This window comes from Mytilus trossulus, chromosome 6 (assembly GCF_036588685.1).
Source record: "Mytilus trossulus isolate FHL-02 chromosome 6, PNRI_Mtr1.1.1.hap1, whole genome shotgun sequence".
Classification (NCBI taxonomy): domain Eukaryota; kingdom Metazoa; phylum Mollusca; class Bivalvia; order Mytilida; family Mytilidae; genus Mytilus; species Mytilus trossulus.
This window is the reverse complement of record NC_086378.1, coordinates 47466086-47489389: the sequence shown is the minus strand read 5'-3', so window position 1 is coordinate 47489389 and position 23304 is coordinate 47466086. Positions and strand designations below refer to the sequence as shown.

Genomic DNA, 23304 nt, shown 5'->3' with positions numbered 1-23304 from the left:
AGTCTGATGTTATTTAGGTATTATTGTCATTTTGTTTATTTTTTTGGGTTAAATCTTCTAACATCAGACTCGGACTTCCCTGGAACTGAATTTTTATGTGCGTATTGTTATGCGTTTACTTTTCTGCACCTTAAGCATAATGATAGCTAAATTTGACACTTTTGCAATGCTTTACACTACTGATTTAATCTCAAGAAAATATGTAGAATTCTGTTTAAACTGTACTTATTGATGATTAATCATTAATACGTCAAAAAAACATCTAATATCAGTTCAAAATATTTCTGTCATGCACATATTTATCAAATAGAGATATCCAAGAATATTTTATGGTTTGTTATTAAATTTGGTCGGTGAAAATATCATGAAAATTTTCATTATTATAACAATGCATTACTCAAGTTGTAAGTAATATCATAGTCGTTAAATTTGTCAAAGAGTATTACCTTCTCTACCTTTTCTAAGTTGAGTTCCGGCGGATAGGTTTGTCTCAGGTGCTTTACTTTTTTCCTGGTTTCCAAAACATATGGAAGCAACTGTTAGAAAAATTAAATGTCTGACTAGCATTTTCATGACAATTTTTCAACTGTGGCAATATGTTGTTTTTGCCGAGGAAGATGATATTGAAGTAGGATATTTAATATCACTTTGAAACGGAAATTTGTTGTTACTAGAAGTATAATGTATCAATCAATGACAAGTTTATATCAAGTTTGAAAATATTGATAAAGGTGTGTTATTAAAATATGAATCGTTATTTTAGATAAAGTCCACGACCTAAACAGGTGTGCCTGCCAGTTATATGACTTCAACGTATCGTTAAATTCAAAAAGTATTTCTTTTCTTATAGACCATTATCACGGTGGGTATGGTTGTCCTGCAAGAGAAAGTACTGTGCTGGTGATTTGGTCCCGATGGGTGCTGGTGGGTCCTGATTCTGTGCTGGTGGGTTTGTTTACATTGCATCAGAACGGCAATAAAACGACTGTTTTGTTGCTTAATTTTTCTCTGATGTGTCATAAGTAGCATGCAAAGTATATTACAACAATATAATATTGCAAAAGTCGTGCAAGTTCGTTAAACAGAATTTTCCTGACGCTGTGCTGGTGATAAGAAAAACGGTCTTGGTTTCTGTGCTCCTATGTCCTGTTTCTGTGCTTTTATATTTAAGTTAAAAGTTGCATATATTCAAGATCATTGATGCTGTACTGTTATTGACTTATTAGCTGTTGTCTGCTTTCTTGACGTTGATTGTTGTGAATCTGTTTACTGTTATTATGAGAGAAAAAATACCCCTACTTTTATTTATTTTTTGAAACTAACTGTAATCTTATTTATTGGCCTGTTAATGGAACCCTTCTTGCCCCCTTTTAAGATAAGAAAATATGTTTACGATTTTTCGGGATTAGGATCATTTTGCAAGATCACCAAAATACGTTGTAATTATACAATACTTATATAAGGTAGATGATGTGGTATGTTTGTTGTCAATGGTCAAATTTCCATAAGAAACCAAAGGAAGTATGTGTTAACAGCCATAAGTCATCGTACGACCTTCAACAATAACCCATAAAATACAAATGTAAAAGGTTTTACATAAAAATGAAGAGCAAAAATATAGAACAAAGGACTTTCTGAGCGTTTGAATCATGTCTTTAGCAGCTTAAAACACATTTGTTTGTGAACAATTGAGTGCTGACTATAAGAATGACAATAGTATTGCGGGTTTCTTTGTTTGGTGTGGGTTTTTTTTACGGGGGGGGGGAGTGATGGGGATAAGTTAGAGCGAGGTTACAGTGAAAGCTTGGAATAGTTTCCCGTAAGATTTAAAAGTTGTATTATAAAAGAAAAATGTATCTTATAGCTATTATGGATCACTTGCTGTAAGATTTTTCCAACATTTTTTTGTCTAAACTGTTATCAGGTATATTTTTTTGAAAGTTCGATAGAACACTAAAACCAGATGCTCCGCAGGGCGTAGCTTTATACGACCGCAGAGGTTGAACCCTGAACGGTTGTGACAAGTATGGACACAACATTCAAGCTGGATTCAGCTCTAAATTTGGATTGTGATTAAATCGTTGACACAGCATAGATTTCTGAAACGGAATGAATGTGTTCTAATGAACTTAATTTTTTTATTTTCTCTTAGAGCAATTCACTATGCTGTTGAATATTAATCCTCTCAAAAATATGTTTGAAGAAATTTTCTTTTTATTTATGAAATTTCAAATGAGAAAAATTGAACCCATTTTTTTTAATCACATCCCCCTTTCCCTTATTCCAAAACTCATCTCAATTAAAATTTCTAATGGAGTTTGCAACAATAACTACTCATTTAAATACATCATAAAATATTAAGATGTAAAAAAAACTGCTTGTTATCACTGAATGGTAAAGATTATTTTAATTTATCAGTTGGTAGTAAAAAGTGAATACACATTGTATATTGTATATAACAAAGATTTAAGTTGATTCTGGACAAAGAAAGATAACTCCAATTAAAAAAAAATCTTGCTATTGCACAATATTTTGCAATTAAATATTTATTGCTTACTATTCTGGACAAAGAAAGATAACTCTAATTTAAAAAAAAATTGCTATTTCACAATATTGTGCAATTAGATATTTCTTGCCATTGTGCAATACTTTTCAATTGAAAAGACTTGCTATTGCACAATACTTGATATAATAATTTAAGATCCTGATTTGGACCAACTTGAAAACTGGGCCCATAATAAAAAAAGTACATGTTTGGATTCAGCGTATCAAAGAACCCCAAGATTTCAATTTTTGTTAAAATCAAACTAAGTTGGACCCTTTGGACTTTAATGTAGACCAATTTGAAAACAGGACCAAAAATGAAGAATCTACATACACAGTTAGATTTGGCATATCAAAGAACCCCATTAATTCAATTTTTGATGAAATCAAACAAAGTTTAATTTTGGACCCCGATTTGGACCAACTTGAGTACATTTTTAGATTCAGCATATCAAAGAACCCAACCCATTCATTTTTTGTCAAAATCAAACTAAGTTTAATTTTGGACCCTTTGGACCTTAATGTACACCAATTTGAAAACGGGACCAAAAGTTAAGAATCCACATACAGTGGAGATCACTTCTAACCTCTCATTAAATCTGTCAGAATCTGTCAGGAGAACTGTTCTAGGACAGTACGTAGAACTGTCAGCCTGACACCTTTTAGTCAGTTCTAGGTTAGAACTGTTCTAGCTAGAACTGATTTGGTCAGTTCTGCCTAGAACTGATTTGGACAGTTCTACCTAGAACTGATCCTGACAGTTCTACCCTAGAACTGATTTGGACAGTTCTACCTAGAACTGATCCTGACAGTTCTGCTCTAGAACAGTTTTAGTCAGTTCTACTTCTAGAACAGTTCTGATTACAAATTCTACGGCTAGAATTGATTTATAAATTCTACGGCTAGAATTGATTTATAAATTCTACGGCTAGAATTGATTTTTAAATCCGACGGCTAAAATTGATTTATAAATTCTACGTCTAGAATTGATTTATAAGTTTGAAGAACTCTTTGTCTAAATATAAAGGCTTCGGCAAAATAGCGATTAATATTATAAAGAGTTTTGCTATTTTGCCGGTTTTATTTCAAATTTTTCGTCGACAAGAGAACATGTTTAACCCCGTCATATTCTCCATGTTTGTGGCTGTTCCAAGTCTGGAGCCTGTTATTCAGAGATTTTCTTTTGTTGATGTGTTTCATAATTTTTTTGTTTTTCTTTCATTTTTGAACATAGATTAAGCCATTAATATTGGGAAAAAGGGGGGGGCATTTTTATTTCAATTGTTTTACATTTGTCATTTGGGGAGTCAGGATAGCTCATTTTACATAAAAAAATTATCTGACCTTAATCTTTGTGTAATATGTTATTCTGGCCCAAACCACCAGGGACGGATCCAGCAGTTTTAAAAGGGGGGGTCCAACTAAATGGCCTCATTCAAATGCATTGATCGTAAAAAAAGGGGGTCCCCCACCGCTCTGGATCTGCCATTGAGCCACTATTAACTTAAACTGATCATATTTGATTTCATCATATAAATCTAAATACATTTAGCTGCAAACTGCAGGAATCCAGTTTATCTTTAGGCAAGGATACCAATTATATTGGAAAACATTAATGATTTCAAAATTTTATTTGCACTCAATTTATAGTACCTAAGCATGTCCTCTTTTTATTTAAAATATTGAATTGTAAACAAATGTGATATCTTTTTACAAGTAGTTTTCATACCTCGGACGGACCTGTTATACAAAAATCTTTTGACCGCATCAATCTAAACTGACCTTATTTGCTCTTTCTTCCTGCAAATCTATATAGCTGCACAGTAATTCAGTTATAAATTTAGGTCAAGAGGGACTGTAATATACAAGTTACAGCAATATTGGAAAACAATGACCTCAAAATTTTGTTAACATGAATTTAAAGTGCTAGCATGACCTCTTTTTATTCAAAGTATTGAATCGTAAACAAATATCAGTAGTTTTCATACTTCAGACTGAGTCGTGTAATAAAATATTTTGACCGCACCAATCTAAACTGACCTTATTTGCTCTTTCTTCCTGCAAATCTATATAGCTGCATAGTAATTCAGTTATAAATTTAGGTCAAGAGGGACTGTAATATACAAGTTACAGCAATATTGGAAAACAATGACTTCAAAATTTTGTTTGCATGAATTTATAGTGCCAGCATATCCTCTTTTTATTCAAAGTATTGAATCGTAAACAAATATCAGTAGTTTTCATACTTCAGACTGAGTTGTGTAATAAATTCGTTTGACCGCATCAACCAAAAATGACCATATTTTCTTTTTGTTTATGCAAGTCTATATAGTTGGACAGTACATCAGTTATAATTTTAGGTCAAGAGGGACTGTAGTTTATAAATAACTGCAATATTGGAAATCAACAACCACAAAAAAAAATTCGCATTGATTGAGAGTGCCATCATTTCCTACTTTTATTCAAAATATCGCATCAGAAACAAACATCAGCTAGTTTTCATACCTCAGACTGACTCTGACATGGAATAAAAATATGTGTCTGGGCAACAACCCAACCATAGAGCAGACAACAACCGATCACAATGGATTGTATAATTCAAATGACAGCGTGTCCTCTTTTATTTCAAAATATTGAATTGTTAACAAATTTCAGAAGTTCCGATAGATCAGACTGAGTCGTTTTAATAACAAAATTATTTAACCGCATCAACCAAAACTGAACATATGGGACCTTATAGCTTGTTGTTCGGTGTGAGTCAAGGCTCAGTGTTAAAGGGCGTACATTGACCTATAATGGTTTACCTATTTTTAAATTGTTATTTGGATGGAGAGTTGTCTCATTGGCACTAACACCACATCTTCATGATCTTCCTATATCTATATATTCTTTATCATGTAAATATATATGGCTTCATTGTAAACCAATAATATTTCTAAGTCAGGACAGATATTGTATGATAAAGAGGACACAAAATTTTATCCACATCAGAGCGCCATTATTTCCTCTCTGTATCGATAATATTACTATTTAAGGAATGACTGTAATATTTTTTCTGTCTATGAAGAAAAAACATAAAGAATTTGGTGCACACTGATAAATGCGCGTAGAGGGTTTTTTTAACAGTGTGCACCACATTTTTTACGTTATATATATACATGTATAATATAATAGACAGAAAAAGTATTACAGTCATTTCTTATAATTTAATTCTAAATTTCATTTTTAAATTAACAAAATGTTTAAACCTTGGCAAAACATAAAAAAAACGTTGATGATGTTACGTTCACATGACTAACTTATGTCTATGGGTGTTGATAACAAAATGGCGTCAGAAGACCCGTTACATTCAAACTTAAATTATTAAATATTGAACCGTCACAAAAGTGACTTTTAAGTCAGTAGTTCATGATGGTTTTTTTAAACAACACTATTTAACGGCATAATCCAACACTCACATGACTGATTCATATACTTTATTTTAAAATGAAAAGTACATGTATGAGAAGTTCTCTTCTTGGACTTGGAATAGTATACTGACTATACTGTTAATATATAATTTGAAGAAGGACAATGATTGGTTTTGTTTGTAGCCTAACGTCCAGAGGCAAATATTTCATTTATGTTCAGATCGAGTATATTTTTCAGACTTTCAGGACTCCCAGATATTATTCATAATCGTTATGGATAAGTTTGGCAACGAGCTAATGCAAATGTACATAGTTTTTTTTACGTTTAACAACACTGATTTCATTAATCCCATAATCCATCCACTGTACAATTTTCGTTTGAACATTTGTCAAAACAGAATCCTAAGTCATGAATGTAAATCCAAGGCAAACAAGGTAAATTAAGATTAAATTTCCATGAATTAAATGCAGAGTTATATTTATGAAGAGACTGTTAAACACGGGGAACGAAGAAACGTAAACAATGATGTTTCATTTGCAATCTTATAAAAATATTACTCCGATGAGTTGGATAACCTCCTATCCACTTCGATATTTGTTCATGTAAATTTTGATCAGTAAAAATATAGAAAAATCCGTTATTATATATAGTAAAGTAATTGGAACTGATTTTTTCTTCTAAATTCTAAAGTGCCCTTTCTGCAGTGACGTCATTTAGAACTGTTCTTCAGTCCTGACTGATTTGGTCAGTTCTGCTGACAGTTCTACAGTTAGAACTGATTTGGTCAGTTCTACCTAGAACAGTTTTAGACAGTTCTACCCTAGAACTGATCCTGACAGTTCTACCTAGAACTGATTTAGTCAGTTCTACCTAGAACTGATTCTGACAGTTCTACCTAGAACTGATCCTGACAGTTCTACCTAGAACAGTTCTAGGGAAGAACTGTTCTAGCTAGAACTGTTCTAGGACAGGTTAGAACAGTTCTATGACAGATTATTCTGACAGTTCTAATGAGAGGTTAGAACTGATCTCCACTGTACACAGTTAGATTCGGCATATCAAAGAACCCCAATTATTCAATTTTGATGAAATCAAACAAAGTTTAATTTTGGACCCTTTGGGCTCCTTATTCTGTTGGGACCAAAACTCCCAAAATCAATACCAACCTTCCTTTTGTGTTTAAATTTCATAGATTTCTATTTACTTATACTAACGTTATGGTGCGAAAACCAAGAAAAATGCTTATTTGGGTCCCTTTTTGGCCCCTAATTCCTAAACTGTTGGGACCTTAACTCCCAAAATCAATACCAACCTTTCTTTTGTGGTCATAAACCTTGTGTCAAAATTTCATAGATTTTTATTAACTTAAACTAAAGTTATAGTGCGAAAACCAAGAAAATGCTTATTTGGGCCCTTTTTGGCCCCTTATTCCTAAAATATTGGGATCAAAACTCCCAAAATCAATACCAACCTTCATTTTGTGGTCATAAACCTTGTGTTAGAATTTCAAAGATTTCTGTTCACTTTTACTAAAGTTAGAGTGCGAAAACTAAAAGTATTCGGACGACGACGCCAACGTGATAGCAATATACGACGAAAATTTTTTCAAATTTTGCGGTCGTATAAAAATCACTATTTTATGAAAGGGCAGGCTAGAATATGTCAGAGAATGAAGACGAGATAACCTAGAGAACACTAATAAAATTAAGATTTCTTAGCTTTTTTCATTTCAAAATAAATATTTTTGATAAAGAATTAGGGGGGAGGAAGTGAACAATGTGTCCTTCTTTTCTATATATAAATATTTTTCATGAATAAAAATAAAATGTGCCTTGATTATAATTGAAAATGAGTAAATGGAAAAAATACCCAACTAAAATACACTTTTATTTTAATATTGGTAATATCACTAAGCTTTTAAGTTTTGTATGTCAAACACACAATCTCTGTAGTAATGACTCCTTACTAAGATATTTCACTTCATTCATTTTTTTTTCTGCATCTTTTTATATTGTGAATTCATAGAATTATTATATTTAAATGTAGCCTTAATTTATATTTAAAAAAACTGAATCTAAAGCCATTTATATCAAACATTTTTGTTTCCATCTATCCGTTTTCAGGACTTTAACAATCAACAATAACACGCCTGGAAAGTAAAATGCATACTTGGCTGTCTGTAATCGACCATTTTTAGACACTCCAGGCTCCTAAAAAAACAAGCCGGGTGGGGGTTCAAAGATGCAAATTAAGTACTTATATCAATATTTTATCTTTTCATGTACGGTTTATGACCCCTCCTGTGGCCTGTCAATTCCGAAATGTGCAAACTGCAATAGTATCAAAACAGCACAGACAATGAATAATAGAGATATAATTTTGTACATATATCAAGGGGAAACTTCTTGCAAATCATTGTTATTTATAGTTCATTATTGTATTTAGTAGAAAAAGAGAATTTAGTGAAAATAAAATCTCTATTTTTGTAGAAAATTCACAGACCTTTGTACAGAGATTTTTGTTATGTTTAGCATGGGATCAACACAATGGTTCATTACCGAGTAAAACAAATCAAAATGTCTATCTACCATGCACATTCATGAAAATTCAGATCAGATAACGAAACTGGTTCCAGTACCATTTCTAAGCAATTTAGGATTGTGACCCTCACAGTTTCCATTCACCGCAAATATTCTCGTTACAACGAATCATTTTAAATACAAAAATACGTGTTGCATGCAGACTTTTGTTTATCTATTAAAATATGTATACGGATAAAGTTATGAAAGGCAGCAGGGTCATCAGGGTGAGGAGTCCCTGTCATCTGAAATAAATGCTAAGCATAGATCTAGAAAGCGACATATAATCATGAAATAAAAAAAAGTCTCTTCTTTTCGACTTTTTTCGAACAAATTGACACATAAAATGAATTATATAGTATTGTGGAATTTTTAACTTATTTTAGATACTATATATTGTTATCTGATATTGGACGAAAGATGTTGCCCTTTTATGTTATTATGTAATACAAGTTCAGATCATTTGAAAACACATATTTTAAAAACAGTCAAATGGATGCACAAGAGCTAAAATGGGAGATCCTGTTGGCAACAATTATCTGGCTAATTTTATTGATTTTGTAACATTTGTTTCAAATATGACCAACTTCTTATCCAAAATCACCAGCACCGTATCAGGACCCACCAGCACAATGACAGGACCCACAAGCACAGTATCAGGACATGAATAAATTGAGAAAATGCTAAATTTTAATAAATTGCAATGTTTCTTTCACAAAATTGTTTTGTCGTGTGGATTGCGGTATAGAAAGCGGACTTTATGAACATTTTTGTTTTATTTTTTCAGTTCGAGATTTTCTGAAAATGATCATTTTTGTGTTACGCTCTCTGAAACAGTTTAGAGGGTCATTTTTTTAATGGTTTATATATGAACCCATAAGAAACGAAATTGAAAAATCTCAACTGTTTTCTTCCATTTTTTGTGAGTGAAAACGTCAAAAATCATCATTTTCGTCTTTGTTTACATTTTATCAATGATCACCAGCACCCGTCAGGACCGAATCACCAGCACAGTACGTTCTCTCGCAGGACAACCATGCCCACCGTGATAATCCAACTTGATAAAAATGTATGTACTTAGTTATACACAATTTAATGACTATTTGTCTTAGACATTTATATATCTTTTAAACACACAGGATTTGAAAAAAATCATCATTTCCTCTACACTTGCCTTAGAATATTTGTCTTTTGTTACTTTACAGAAGGTTATACAAACAACATCTTCAACATAGGTGTACGTGCACGAATAATGGATAGAGCTCAAAATGGTTCTTCTTCAATTAGAACAGAGGGTGGGATTCTTGATCAATTAGAATTTACCATTCCCACTTGAGAATGGCTGACACTACTTGTTGAAGATCCTTCAACAGGAACAAAACCCATATTATAATGAATAACACATTATCTAAGATACTTCAATAAAATTTGGAAATTAATGTTTATACAGACGCCAAGGAAACCCGAAATGCAAACGAATGTCAAGTGGGGACACGGAAAGTTGATGTTAATAATACGTTATCTAAATCTGAACTCTTTGTATAAATAATGTATTTCTTAATACCAAATGGAAGTTATTTTCAGCATCAATAGAAAATCAAATTGATAGGAACAAAACAATAAAAAGTTTTTGTTTTAAAATGAATGTCAATGAATGCAATAGAAACACGATAGATTAGTAAATGAAGTAACAAGGCTAATACTAGAATTAAAAATATGGTTTTGCCGCTAAGTTATGAAGACCTGAAGGCATAACCTTGACAGATATAAGAACGGCATGTTGAACATTTATTGAAACACAGTTACAACATGAAGTGAATTTGATCGACAAACAGATTGCTTGAAATTATTGTGAATGTACATAAAACTTAAAAGGAAATTAAACACCGATTACAAAAAGACATAATATATCAAGTCATAAAGTAACAAACTTTAACCTTAACATTTACATAAAATTACAGTCCAACAAACAAAATCATCATTGTGTTTCAATCGAACTTTCAATAATTACAATGTTTTTCCATAAAATGATGAGTTTTATAGAAGGGATAAAAAAAATCCACATAACCCTTTAAAATCCTTTTGAATCTTTCGGTTTACCATGATGTCATGGTGACTTCTTTAACTTTTCATTTTTTTTCCCTATTTCCTTTTAATTTTGTTCAAAATAAAAAAAAATGGTAAAATTGGTCATATAGGTTAAACAACTTCTAAATGGAAACAACTGATAATTTCAACAGTATAGATCTTTTTGTAGATCTGGTCTTACTGATTATATTCACTGTGTGCAATTTTTTTATCCACCAAACACGCAAAAAAAGGTAAAAAATCGAGGAATACATTTTTAAAATTTTATATGTTTGAAGGAGATGATACGAGTTAATTATTTTAATAATGAGTTAGTGTCAACCTCAATTTTAAATACTAACGTCATACGTGGTTTTTATTCACGAATGTGGAAGTTTTGCAATCACTGTCTTTTTTTATACAGCATGAGAAGATTGTAATATCAATAATGAAATTATTTCTTTATTGATATCTTACTATACTACAGAAGGATGTGTTTCTCAACTGTTGAATAACGTAATGATCAGAAGTGTTCCTATGGAAATAGTCGATTAAAAATTGTGTTCCATTGGTTACAATAAATTAAACAACAAATCTATTTTGGTGATACACTCAAGATTAATGTTTTTATTTTATTTTTGTTCCATAATATGTAATTCTTTTTTTTTTATCATATACATGGCATGTTATGGCCAGTATCGGTTTGTACTTTCTTGTGATTTGATTTTGTTACAAAAAAAAAAAATAATCTTGCATTAAATAAAATTGATAAAAACCAGACCAATGGGCAGAAATACGGCCGACGGCCCCCAATGGGTCTAACATGCCTTATTGATATTTAAGGATTAACAGGGGACATTCAATTTATATAAAAAAAAGGCGTTGACCTATATTTTCATTTCTTATTATTTATCGAAAATCAAAAATAAAGAATCTGCCAATATTTTGATAAATGACCTTTATTACTCAATTTTCTTTAAATTCGTACTTTATTTAGCCTTTTAAACATTTTTTTTATTCGAGCGTCAATGATGAGTCTTTTGGAGGCGAAAGGCGCGTCTGGCGTAAAAATAAAATTTTAATCCTAGTATCTATGATGAGTTGATTTACTCCTGAAGTCCTATATCAAAAGACAAAATAATGTTATGGGGCGAAATATTTTATCTTGTATCATAGGAAAAAAACAGTAAGAAGTCCGAACAACTGACAAAAAATCTTTTATCTGACATAAGTACATCCTTACACTTGTTTGATGGAAACGTTATTGTAATTTAACAAGTAATGGTGAATGAAACACCATGTCATTTTTACACACTCATTATGAGATAATTTGCATGTTGGTCATTTACAAATAAAATGGTATAGCACGACCAGAAATAATAAGATTAACAATCAGTCATTTTTTAGTATCCAAGCCAGACTGATAATTAATTGGATGCACATCATATTTATTCTAATTATTACTATAAACAAATGTGATGTGAATGTCCTGTTCTATTGTAACTGTCGAATACATCTATAGTCTACGAATCATCATAGAAGTTGCCTTTAGTGAATATTTATAGCCTTTCCATGAATTCCAAATTATACCATTCCAATCTCCCACAGGAGTTTTGATATAGTAATGTCCGTTGAGATTAGAACGCATGCAATTCGTGTACCACCATGCACCAGGATGGCGTCGAGCGCAGTTATCTTTAACATCATCATTGTCCCTGTCTAGAGTTGTAAATCTTCCAAGGTTAGCGTAGTCAAGACTGTCACCTGTAGTTAGAAAAGTCTGAAAAATCATTCATGTAGAAACCGTAAAGATCATCGCGTAAACGCTTCCGGACGACAAACTTATTAGATTATCCGAATCCCGATTTTGGATGTAACGCGTCTTTTGATTGGCTGAAGTTGATTTGTTTAACAGTTCATAGACATAATTTCGACATGTGACTGTGACGTCATCAACGTTATTTCATGGTTTACTCCGCTTTTAAAATGGAATTTTGAATTAAATTATAAGAAATGACTGTAATATTCATTTTTCTATGAAGAAATAACATAAAAAAAAACGTGGTGCACACTTTAAGATAACCCGCTACGCTGGTTATTCAGTTTGTACCACATTTTTTTATGTCATTTCTTCATAGACCAAAAAAATTATTACAGTCATTCCTCAAATGTAAATATAAATCTTTAACTGAAATTTAGTTTCTCAACTCTATTAAATTGATGTAAACAGTGTTCTACTGACAAACATATATACTGATGAAAATTTCAGAACCATCATAAAAAGTATGTGTAATGCCATTGGAAAAGGAGCAGACGTTTTTTGCTGCTTTATCTGGAAAAATACGAAAAAAACTTTCTTTCAAGGCATTTGTATGGAAATTAAACCGGAAACCTTTTCATTCTTACATATCATTTTCGGTTGGAATGAAATAGTTCATACTTTTTTAAAATCTTATATTGATAATCTTAATCTCTGGAATTTTAAATTTGAAAACACAAGTATACTGTTTAACAGGTCGGGACCACTACCTTATATGGAAATGTATAAATTAGCATACTTATGTTCTCGCACATGTAATTGTTTATTTACATGTGACGCAATTTATTTTTAACAAGGTTTTTGACCAATCCACTATATGAGTCACAATGCATGATGGACTACTACGTGTTTACAATCAACTAAGAACATGTGTTATTTACTGAAATACAACACATTTTTTCGTGCAATGCGGGATTCACAATTTCGCTTAGTTTTTCATTTTGTGTATCCTCATTTATAGTTCTTAATACAGAGTATTACTTCCATGCTCATATTAACGAAGAGTTGTTTCTATGCGAAGAAAAAATAGCTTAAATTACCCGATATACAGCCATTTACATGTTTGATGATGGCACGGAGATTTCATGTATTTTTCAACCAGACAGCAACGAAACAACAGCAAATAAAACACAATTACCCATGAGACAAACTTACTGGTGTAAAGTAAGCCGTCGATAACAGCCGGTGCTGATATTCACGAGTACAGCAATTTTCGTATAGATAATTAAAGGCAGATGTGTGTTTGTAAAAAAGGCGAGGAAATATTTACATACATGGCAGGGTTAACAAAATCTATAAGTATATATTTTTGTCACATTTCAATATATGGGACTTCCAAACTGTTCCCTTTGTTTTGAAGGTATTGAAGTCAGCAACTGTAGTTTCAGTTTGTTTGTTTTTTATCAGGCTCGGTCTTTTGCCAAACTGAATAAATCATTTCAGCTGATTTCTTATACCTGCAAAGTAAAACTTTGGTTGCTTGCTTGCTTTGTTTGTATAGTTGTTTATACAAGCTTTGAAAATAAGATTGATATCCTTAAACAATATATCTGTAGGCAAAGTTTAACTTGTAAATTTTATAGTTTGTACAATATACAAACAAAGCAAGCAAGCTAACCAAAGTTTTGCTCTAAATGCATTAGGAAATAAGCTGTAATGATGTTATCCATATGTATGTGCGACAAGGTGGAAAATGTGATATGTTTTGTGAAAATTGCAGCGTTTGATCTAGAATAAAAAAGAAAGATGTGGTATGATTGCCAATGAGACAGCTGTCCACAAGAGACCAAAATGACACAGAAATAGATCATCGTACGGCCTTCATCAATGAGCAAAGCCCATACCGCATAGTCAGCTATTAAAGGCCCCGATATGACAATGTAAAACAATTCAAACGAGAAACCTAACGGCCTTCATTATATAAAAAAAAAATGAAGGAAAAACAACTATGTAACACTTAAACTAATGACAACCACTGAAATACATGCTTTTTTATGGGATAGATTTCTTCTACTTTGATATATTTAGTTGGGCAGGGTTTTATTCTGTTTGTTTGGATTGTTTTACACAAGTAATTTTGGGGTCATTTATAACTTACTTTTTAGCATTGAACCAATGACTGCTTACTTTACTAAATTACAAAAATGTATGTCTTTATTGGAAAGATGTCTCATTTGGCACTCATTCCTCATCTTCTTTTTTTCTATATACAAAGCACGTTTTAGAAAGAAAAAAAAGGTAATATGGCACCCACTATGATCCCGAGACTTTTAATATTGGAGAAATTTTACATATGTCAACAGGACAGCAGCCGAACGATAAAAATCCTCTGAGGTATATTTTGTGATAAAATTAGCAACAAACGGATATTATCGATGGATGAAGCTATAAAAAAATGTATTGAGCTATAAACGGTACCCGCTCCAGGAGGGCAGGGGTTCCGAGGGAATGGACCCCTCTTTTTTTGGACGTTCAAAGCATTTGGATGGGGACATGTAGTTTGAACCCCCTTTCCTTTTTAAAATGGCTGGATCCGCCCCTGTCGCTTTCATAACACTTATTTTTAGCATACTGAATATTATGATGTTCTTACTTTTAGTTCAGGTCCTGATAAAAACAAATTTCACATTCAGCATGTTCAGTACAGAAATAAGTTTTTCAATAAAAGTTTTGTGTTTTTCTAGGCAGAAATGATTTGGGAATGACATTATACCGGTTAAAAAGAGCTCAAATGATTTTCTTACTGGACAGTGGTCACTCCATTGGATATGTTCTGTTTCATGTCGTGAAATTAATGCAGGTTCAATTCATAACAATGCACACAACCGGTTCAGGCACTTTTGCCAGGCGAACAAGAAAGTCGAATCGTGAAGCCAGTAAACATTTTTTTTTAATCTGAACATGCACTCAAATTGAAGATTACGTTATGTATTTTACATTAAATATATTTGCAAAATAAAAAGATTGGTAATGAGAGTCCCAGACAATATATTAGTTGACTGTTTTCATTGTTCATTGAGTCGTTTGGTCAGTTTTTCAAGGCCATATTGGCCTTGTGTTTTGGAAATTACTATGCAAATATATTCTGACGTCAGAAAATCTAGAGTTATCGACCTGTTAAATGAGAAAAGGAAATTACGCTTCTGGGTAACAACAATACAACAATACAATACTTGTATAGGAGAAAGTACTCTTACATTGGCTATCTTTGGATTGCTGAATTTATAAATTGGTAAAATATTTCGAAATTAATTTTAGCAACAGATCTCTCCTTACCTGTTTTTAATGTAAAATAAAAGCTTATTATACGTACCCGCATTCCTACTATAACCGTACACATTTATTTTGTACAACGACGTTTCATTGCCGATGAAGAAATGTAGGTATTTAGCATAAGCTTGATTGTTGTCAAAGTCATAGAGGTCTATTCTTAATTCATATCTCCCTTGTGATGTCAAAGTGTGGATCTTGTCGTTACCTGAAATTTAATTTTGATATTCCCGTCTAGTATTTAAATTTGGTAATACATAAAAGCACGCGCAAAATAAACTTATCAAGTGGATTAAAAAATATGTTTTTCAATATTTAAATGAAAACTGTTATGACATTTATCTAATATATATTTGTTTATATGACGGTTCTTGCCATGATGCATCCATGTGCAAAATAGCAATAGCCTATGTGAATACAAACGAAATTCCCAAACAGGAAACTTATCATGAATTTTTACCATCATTTCAAAGTTAAAGGCAACATAAAAATTTTATGTAAATTGGTTATCCAGCCTAAAACCAAATATTAAAAGTAAACTTCAAATGTTAAAAGATGGTTTGACTATGGCAAGATTACAAGTAGCTCATGTGGTCTGAGGAAATAAAGAATACCTACACGTGATAATAGCAACCTACCAAATGCATAATGTTTTTAAATTCAATATATCAAACTCATTTGAAGTCATTTCATAACATAATAGATATAAGAAGATGTGGTGTGAGTGCCAATGAGACAACTCTCGATCCAAATAACAATTTATAAAAGTAAACCATTATAGGTCAATGTACGTCCTTCAATAATACCCATTTCTGTTTGTCATCAACAAACGGATATCACATCTGCTCTTCTATTACCAACTGCAGTGGTACACTTTCTTATTAAGGGGCTCTTGGGTATAAATGATTTTTTTTTCTAATATAGGATTTCGCTATATTTTTTCATAAATAAACTTTATCATATACTTAAAAGAAAAATGAAATAAAATAATGGGGTCACCGTTCATTTAAGCTGAAATCTGCCTCTGGAAGAAGCATACATTTTTGTTAATTTTTCTGTTGAACTAATAGAAGAAAAAGAGGAAATATCGAAATAAAAAAATAACCTAATATAAGAAATCGCTTAAATTTTACAATTATTTAGTTAATGTACAGCTTATTTGAAAACAATAATAAAAAATATAGGTCACTAGGCATTTTTGCACCAAAGGGAGATAATTTGAAGCTTTTTCAATTTTTAAAGTCATTTGGGGCCAAACCAAATAATTTTTTTGGGTTGTTTTTTGTACCATATCATAAAGTAACAACTAATAGTGTAATAAATAAAATTTGTAATGAAAAAATAAAGGTTTATTTTTTTGCTAAAATTTTTGTTCCCACGAGCCACCTTAAGGTCATAATAAGCTGAATGAAAAAATTGGGGAAAAATCAGCTTTGCTTTGGATTACTAGTCGATAAAAATTGCTTCATACATACACTTTTATTCCTTACTGTTGGCAACAAACTACATAAAATGCATGAGAACGTGGAGTTTGTCTTGATTTAACTAACATCAAAGTACCAGTGAGAACTTTCAAATGTTTTTGATGAAGTTTTATGGACTGTTGAAAGATGTCTTTGGTTCAGGTTTCCATTAGAATATAATGTAAGTATACAATAAAGAGGTGTCAGTTCACATACTTTGTCTTTACACTGAATAACATCAAATGAAACTAAATATTATTTGCCAGTCAAACACAACCTCAACTGACTTGTCATGATTATACCATACGCGCTAAGCTTTGATTAAAATGTTTACGAAAACATACGCACCCAACCAAAATTCTCGATTAAGTTGACCAAATCCTGTTTTGTATTTTGTCCATCCTTGATAGAAATCAAGATCATCACTCTCTCTTCTATGTATAACCTGGTGATTGTTTTAAGATATACTAGTCAACAAAAGACTCGAAACAAGACATTATATTTCCATACATAATGAAATAGAACAAACTGTACTGAGGTAGATAATTGCACTATAATTGGTCTAAATTTTAAAAAAGAGTTATTTTCTCTTTTAAACCCTTGATTAAAGGCAAAAAAGCGAGCGAAAGGAAATTGGGTTTTCGTTTATTCAAAAATGGTATTTTCACCCAAAAAATTAAAACATAGATATAAAAACTTAATACTTTTAAACTTAACATTGTGTGCTACTAATGTTGAATGCCCATGCAAATATTTGAATACCTTATTCTCATATTTAACTTATTTATACAAGTGCTGACTTTTGTCATCATTTTTCTCAACATAAATTTGCCCCCTGTGTTCAATAACTCAATTTGGTCAGATTCTTTTAATGATATGCCTTGCCTTAGTAAATGAATGTTTTCCATTGAATAATTTAAAAGTTTTTCCTATTTATCATATTTTATGATAATCATATTACTTATGAGGTGATTTAGCAATGCCTTGTTATGCATCAGATATACAGATAATAATTATAAAGTTATCAAACAATATATGAATAACACAAAAGAACTGACACATCTCAAGATGTTCACGATCGGCAGTGAAACTGTGGTCATGTAGTTTTTTACAAGATCTTTTCGATATTATTATACAGCAATACGTATTCATGGTAATGTTATTAAAATTGAAAATGACGAATGTGTAAAAGAGATAACAACCCGACCATAGAACAAACAACAGCAGAAGGTCACCAATATGTCTTCAATGCAGCGAAAAACTCCCGCATCCGGTTGCGTCCTTCAGCTGGCCCCTAAACGAATATATATATACTAGTTCATCGATAATGGACTTCATACTAAACTCCAAATTATATACAAGAAACTAAACACAAGAGTGCACACACTGAAATGTATCGCCTTCTGTTCTAATCATTGATATTATGTTGATAGTCCTAAGTATAAAGCTTTATTAGAGATTTCCAATAAAATGACTTTACTCGACATAACCGACCTAACTCAACGTATTTCGTCCTACTGCATTGAAGCATGACGGAGGGGGAGCATACACTCCATGCATGTTTTGCTCTTTGAAAACGCAGTTTGCTGAAATATACCTTCAGTAAAAACCAACCCCAACCATTTGTTTTACTCTTAAGATATTTTGTCATTAAACTTTGAATGATTTTATTGACACAAATATTATAATGGAACAAGTAAATTAGCAACTTGTAATCAAACACACCGATCATTTCTTGTTATTTAACTTGACCCATTGTTTAGTTCTTCTCAAATTATGAATTTTAAAAACTACCAAGACGAAATTTAGCATGCAAATATTAAAATAGTGAATTCCGAAGCGAGAAGGGTGTCTTTTTATTGTTTTAAAAAGATTTAGCGTTTAAAGTAGATGTAAAAGGTGTACTCGACTTTTAAAACAAAATATTTTTTTCTATAATTTGATTGAAGATAATTTGATTTGAGCAGAAACTCATATCCATGATATATTTTTCAAAAGTACTTTTTCGTCTTACCTATTCCAAATTATGGGGCGAGGTGGTTTTTGTCCAAGTATATCTAAACTTGCATCCGATGAAACAGGGGTAGAGGGCGTTGTCCCCCTTTTCGTTCGCTAAATAAGTTATAAAATATCATGTTTTCCACAATATCTTTTTTAGCGTATAATGGTTTTTGCATCGCTCCGCTCGTCAGTATAAATTCAATTATCGAAAACTACTCCCTCTTTCTAATATATTGGATCCGGCCATAATAAACAAATGTATTGCACGAAAAAAAATTTAAATGATTGTCGTTTGACTTTGATAGATACTTTTTAAAAACAACAATGCCTGAACATTAGGCATCTCCATGTGATTTAAAAGATTAAGACTACATACTGAACTGTATTTTTTTTTCGTGATTTAGAAGCTCGCTGAACACAGAAATGTGATACTGACGTGTAATCTAATGGACACATGGACACTACATAAAATCTGCTATATAGTTATGACCACTAATGCTCCTACAGATACTCTGTACTTTTGAAATGACAAAAGGACTTGCTTTTCTAGAATGTCTATGCATTTTTTATTCTTAATTTGTGATATGTACAAAAAACAAGGTGTAGTATGATTGTCAATGAGACAACTCTTCATAAGAGACCAAATGACACAGAAATTTTAACAACTATAGTCCAAAGACGGGCTTTCAACAATGAGCAAATCCCATGCAGCAAAGTCAGCTATAAGAGGCCACAAAATGACAAATGTAAAACAACTAAAACTAACAGCCAAATTAATGATAAAAGAAAACCAACGAAAACACAACAACAAACGATAAGCACTGATTCACAGGCTCCGGGACAGTCACATTCATACTAGGACAATGGTGTAACAGTACGACATAGTTGATCAATATTATTAACGGGATAATTATTCTTTATTTATTAGTTGTAGTTGTTTTTAAGATAGTGTTCAGCAGCTGTGGATACTACCATTTCGGTACATGGAGCTTATATGGAAATACTAGAAATGGCTAGCTGTGATTATGCTTCGTTTCAGTCTCACGAGTCAATCCCTTTGTATCTGTTTTAATTGTGACATGATCATTTGATAAACACACTTCTATGATCTCTATTGGCTTTAACTTGGATATTTATAAAAATATATATATATATGATAGAGATGCATGCGTAAAATAAGTTTTCGACATAAACTGGCTAAAATATCAGATAAGAATTAAGCCACACGTTATACTTACCACGAAGAAGCCTCAATCTATATATGATACATGTACTTACGACAGAGATTAAGCCTCAATCTATAGTACTTATGATGAAGATGATACTGATGTATGTTTTATATCCAGCGACACATATTACATATATATTGAGAATGATGAAAATTAATTATAATGATAAATGCATATACCTTTTTAAACATGCCCGACAATTAAGAGTCGCATTTTCATATGCTAGGTAACAAGAGAGCCTCACCACTATAAAGACACCTTTGTCTTTTTACGAGTAAACCTGTACCTAGCCTTGCTCGTGAATGCAACGCATGCTAGGTGTAGAAGCCGAAAATACAGTCTTATAGTCATTCGATCAGAGGGTCCAACAAAATATTTGAATTTGTATTCGAGACTAGCCTGCTACAAGTATATCAAATTATTATGAATATAAAATGTTGTTTTTCTTCAGTCCGTGTAACACCTTCACTGGTGATCCTGTCATTCCCACGGAAATTAAATATTAGTAAACATTAAAAATCGAAAAAAAGAATCTATCTGATAACGACAAACAAAATCAATACAAATATCAAATAATAAAAGGTTCATTAAATTTTGCAAAGTATTTCTGAAAATCAAAGTCAAAACCAGGAAAGACAACTCAAATGAATCGTATTTTAGGTAAAGATACGTATATATATACGTGGTCTTATGACAGTGAAGTTTAGGCGGGAATCTCAATAATCACGTGATATATAAAAATCATGATTTCTTTCGTTTTTCGTCATCTTAGAAATATTTGATATTGATAAAATTTATTATGAATGGGTTTCATAGTTTAGGAATACTTAGTTAATACTTGAGTAACGCATTTAACAAAATTAATTGGTTAGCAATAACCCGTCCCGTTACGTGCGTAGGTCGAGTTAGGTACGTATGTCATTTTATTGGAAATCTCTATTACAACTGTCACATTAACTTAACATTAACCAAGATAGCTAAACAAAGACCAATGAACCATGAAAATGAGGTCAAGGTCAGATGAACCATGCCAGGCAGACATGTAACAATGCTTCTATACAACAAATTAAGATGACCTATTACTTATAGAAAAATAGACCAAAACACAATAACTTAACACATTGCAATGAATCATGGTCAAATAAAACTTGCGGGACTGACATATAGATCATAATATATTTCCATACACCAAATATAGTTGACCTTTGACATATAATATTAGATAAAAAGACCAAAACTTAAAGACTAAACTTTGACCACTGAACCATGAAAATGAGGTCGAAGTCTGATGACATCTGCCCGCTAGACATGTACACCTTACACTCATTCCATACAACAAATATGGTAGACCTATTGCATAAAGTATGAGAAAAACAGACCAAAACACAAAAACTTAACTATAACAACTGAACCATGAAAATGAGGTCAAGGTCAGATGACACCTGCCAGTTGGACATGTACACCTTACAGTCCTTCCATACACCAAATATACTAGCCATATTGCTTATAGTGTCTGAGATATGGACTTGACCACCAAAACTTAACCTTATTCACTGATCCATGAAATGAGGTCGAGTCGAGGTCAAGTCAAAACTGGCTGACGGGCATGATGACCTTGCAACGTACGCACATACCAAATTTAGTTATCTTATAATTCAACATTACAAAAATTCTTAACTTTTTTTTTTAAAGTGGTCCCTGAACCATGAAAATGAGGTCAAGGACATTGGACAATGTGACTGACTGTAACTTCAGAACATGAGGCATCTATATACAAAAGTATGAAGCATCCAGGTGTTTCACCTTCCAACATATAAACCTTTTAAAAAGTTAGCTAACGCCGCCGCCACCGCCGGATCACTATCCCTATGTCGAGCTTTCTGCAACAAAAGTTGCAGGCTCGACAATAAAAAATATACAAGACTGAGGCCAGAGGCTCCTGACTTGGGACAGACGCTAAAAAGGCGGGGTTAGACATGTTTTTTGAGATCTCAACCCTCCCCCTTTACCTCTAGCCAATGTAGAAAAGTAAACGACATTAAAGCATTTTACACATTTTTAATTGTTTGTTAAAGTTGTTAAGTACGTTTTTAACATGCACAATAGTTGGGTGCTTTTAGAAATATTGAACAAGCAAAAAAGGAACATATACATTCATACAAAATTAATCTAGCAGTGAGGAAGTTCGCGCCAGTTTTATTTTAAGTTTTTAAGGACGAAGAACAGAAACAGTTTACCGTTTATAAATCGTTTAAAAATTTTAGTTTAATACCATTCGAAGCACTTATTGTTATTTGAGGCCCGTAGCAGTAAGAATTATACCAATTATACATACAGTCCAACGGCCAGAGTCGATTGTCATCTCACAATAAACTTCAAATGGTTCTGCTATGTTGGGTTTTATCCTGTAGATACCACTTCGAAAAACCTTTGGAAGATCGCTGCAATCTCTAATCACCGAAACATAAACAAAACACCAATAATGCTTTACTTTAAAAACAATATGGCAACAGTAGATAACTTAAATTTAGATATATTAAATCTATTTAGAATATGCAAAACACAATCACAATCAGTTATGCATTGCCAAGACATGATGTCATGATTAATTGACAACTATACATATAGGAAAACGCATGAACGCCAACATTAACGAGAGCGTTTGTGTCGACAAGATAAATGTGTCAGATGTTGAGGTAATCACATGCAATCTAACTCAAAAGAGACGAAAATGAATAAATCGGAAAATAAAGAATCAAGGAAATGGTTTTAATCAAAGGAAATGTCTCTCTGGTTCTTTGCCAATGTGTGTCCGTTACTTTTTGGTTATTTCAGCTTGTTTGAAACTAAAGATTCACTGAAAAAGCTGGATGAGTTATTTTTAATATAGGAAAACAGTTTCCCTGATGAGTCGTTTGTAG

At 32.1% G+C, this 23304-nt stretch overlaps 2 protein-coding genes across 2 annotated transcripts in view; both read right to left on the bottom strand.

Annotated features, from left to right (window-relative positions):
• LOC134722751 (fibrinogen-like protein A) overlaps positions 1–565 on the bottom strand; it is a 52880-nt gene extending 52315 nt beyond the window's left edge. Inside the window, exon 1 of the mRNA XM_063586376.1 lies at positions 447–565. The gene's annotated coding sequence lies outside the window, so the exon portion shown is untranslated. The remainder of the gene's footprint in view (positions 1–446) is intronic.
• Positions 566–11923: 11358 nt separating this feature from the next.
• On the bottom strand, positions 11924–22835 carry LOC134721449 (ficolin-2-like). The gene is made up of 4 exons (XM_063584490.1): positions 22719–22835; positions 17502–17598; positions 15734–15898; positions 11924–12365 (listed from the first exon to the last, which is right to left on the bottom strand). Exons 1-4 carry the CDS (start codon positions 22743–22745, stop codon positions 12118–12120), a joined length of 537 nt encoding a protein of 178 aa, XP_063440560.1. The 5' UTR covers positions 22746–22835; the 3' UTR covers positions 11924–12117.
• Positions 22836–23304: the final 469 nt, after the last annotated feature.

Bases quoted from the DNA above. Each gene is read 5' to 3' on its own strand.
- LOC134721449 (XM_063584490.1), bottom strand. From the start codon at position 22,745: ATGACAATCGACTCTGGCCGTTGGACT. The intron at 17,599-22,718 runs GTATGTATAATT...AACAATCACCAG, and splicing joins TCGACTCTGGCCGTTGGACT to GTTATACATAGAAGAGAGAG. The intron at 12,366-15,733 runs GTACGTATAATA...TTCTAACTACAG, and splicing joins CGGTTATAGTAGGAATGCGG to GTGACAGTCTTGACTACGCT.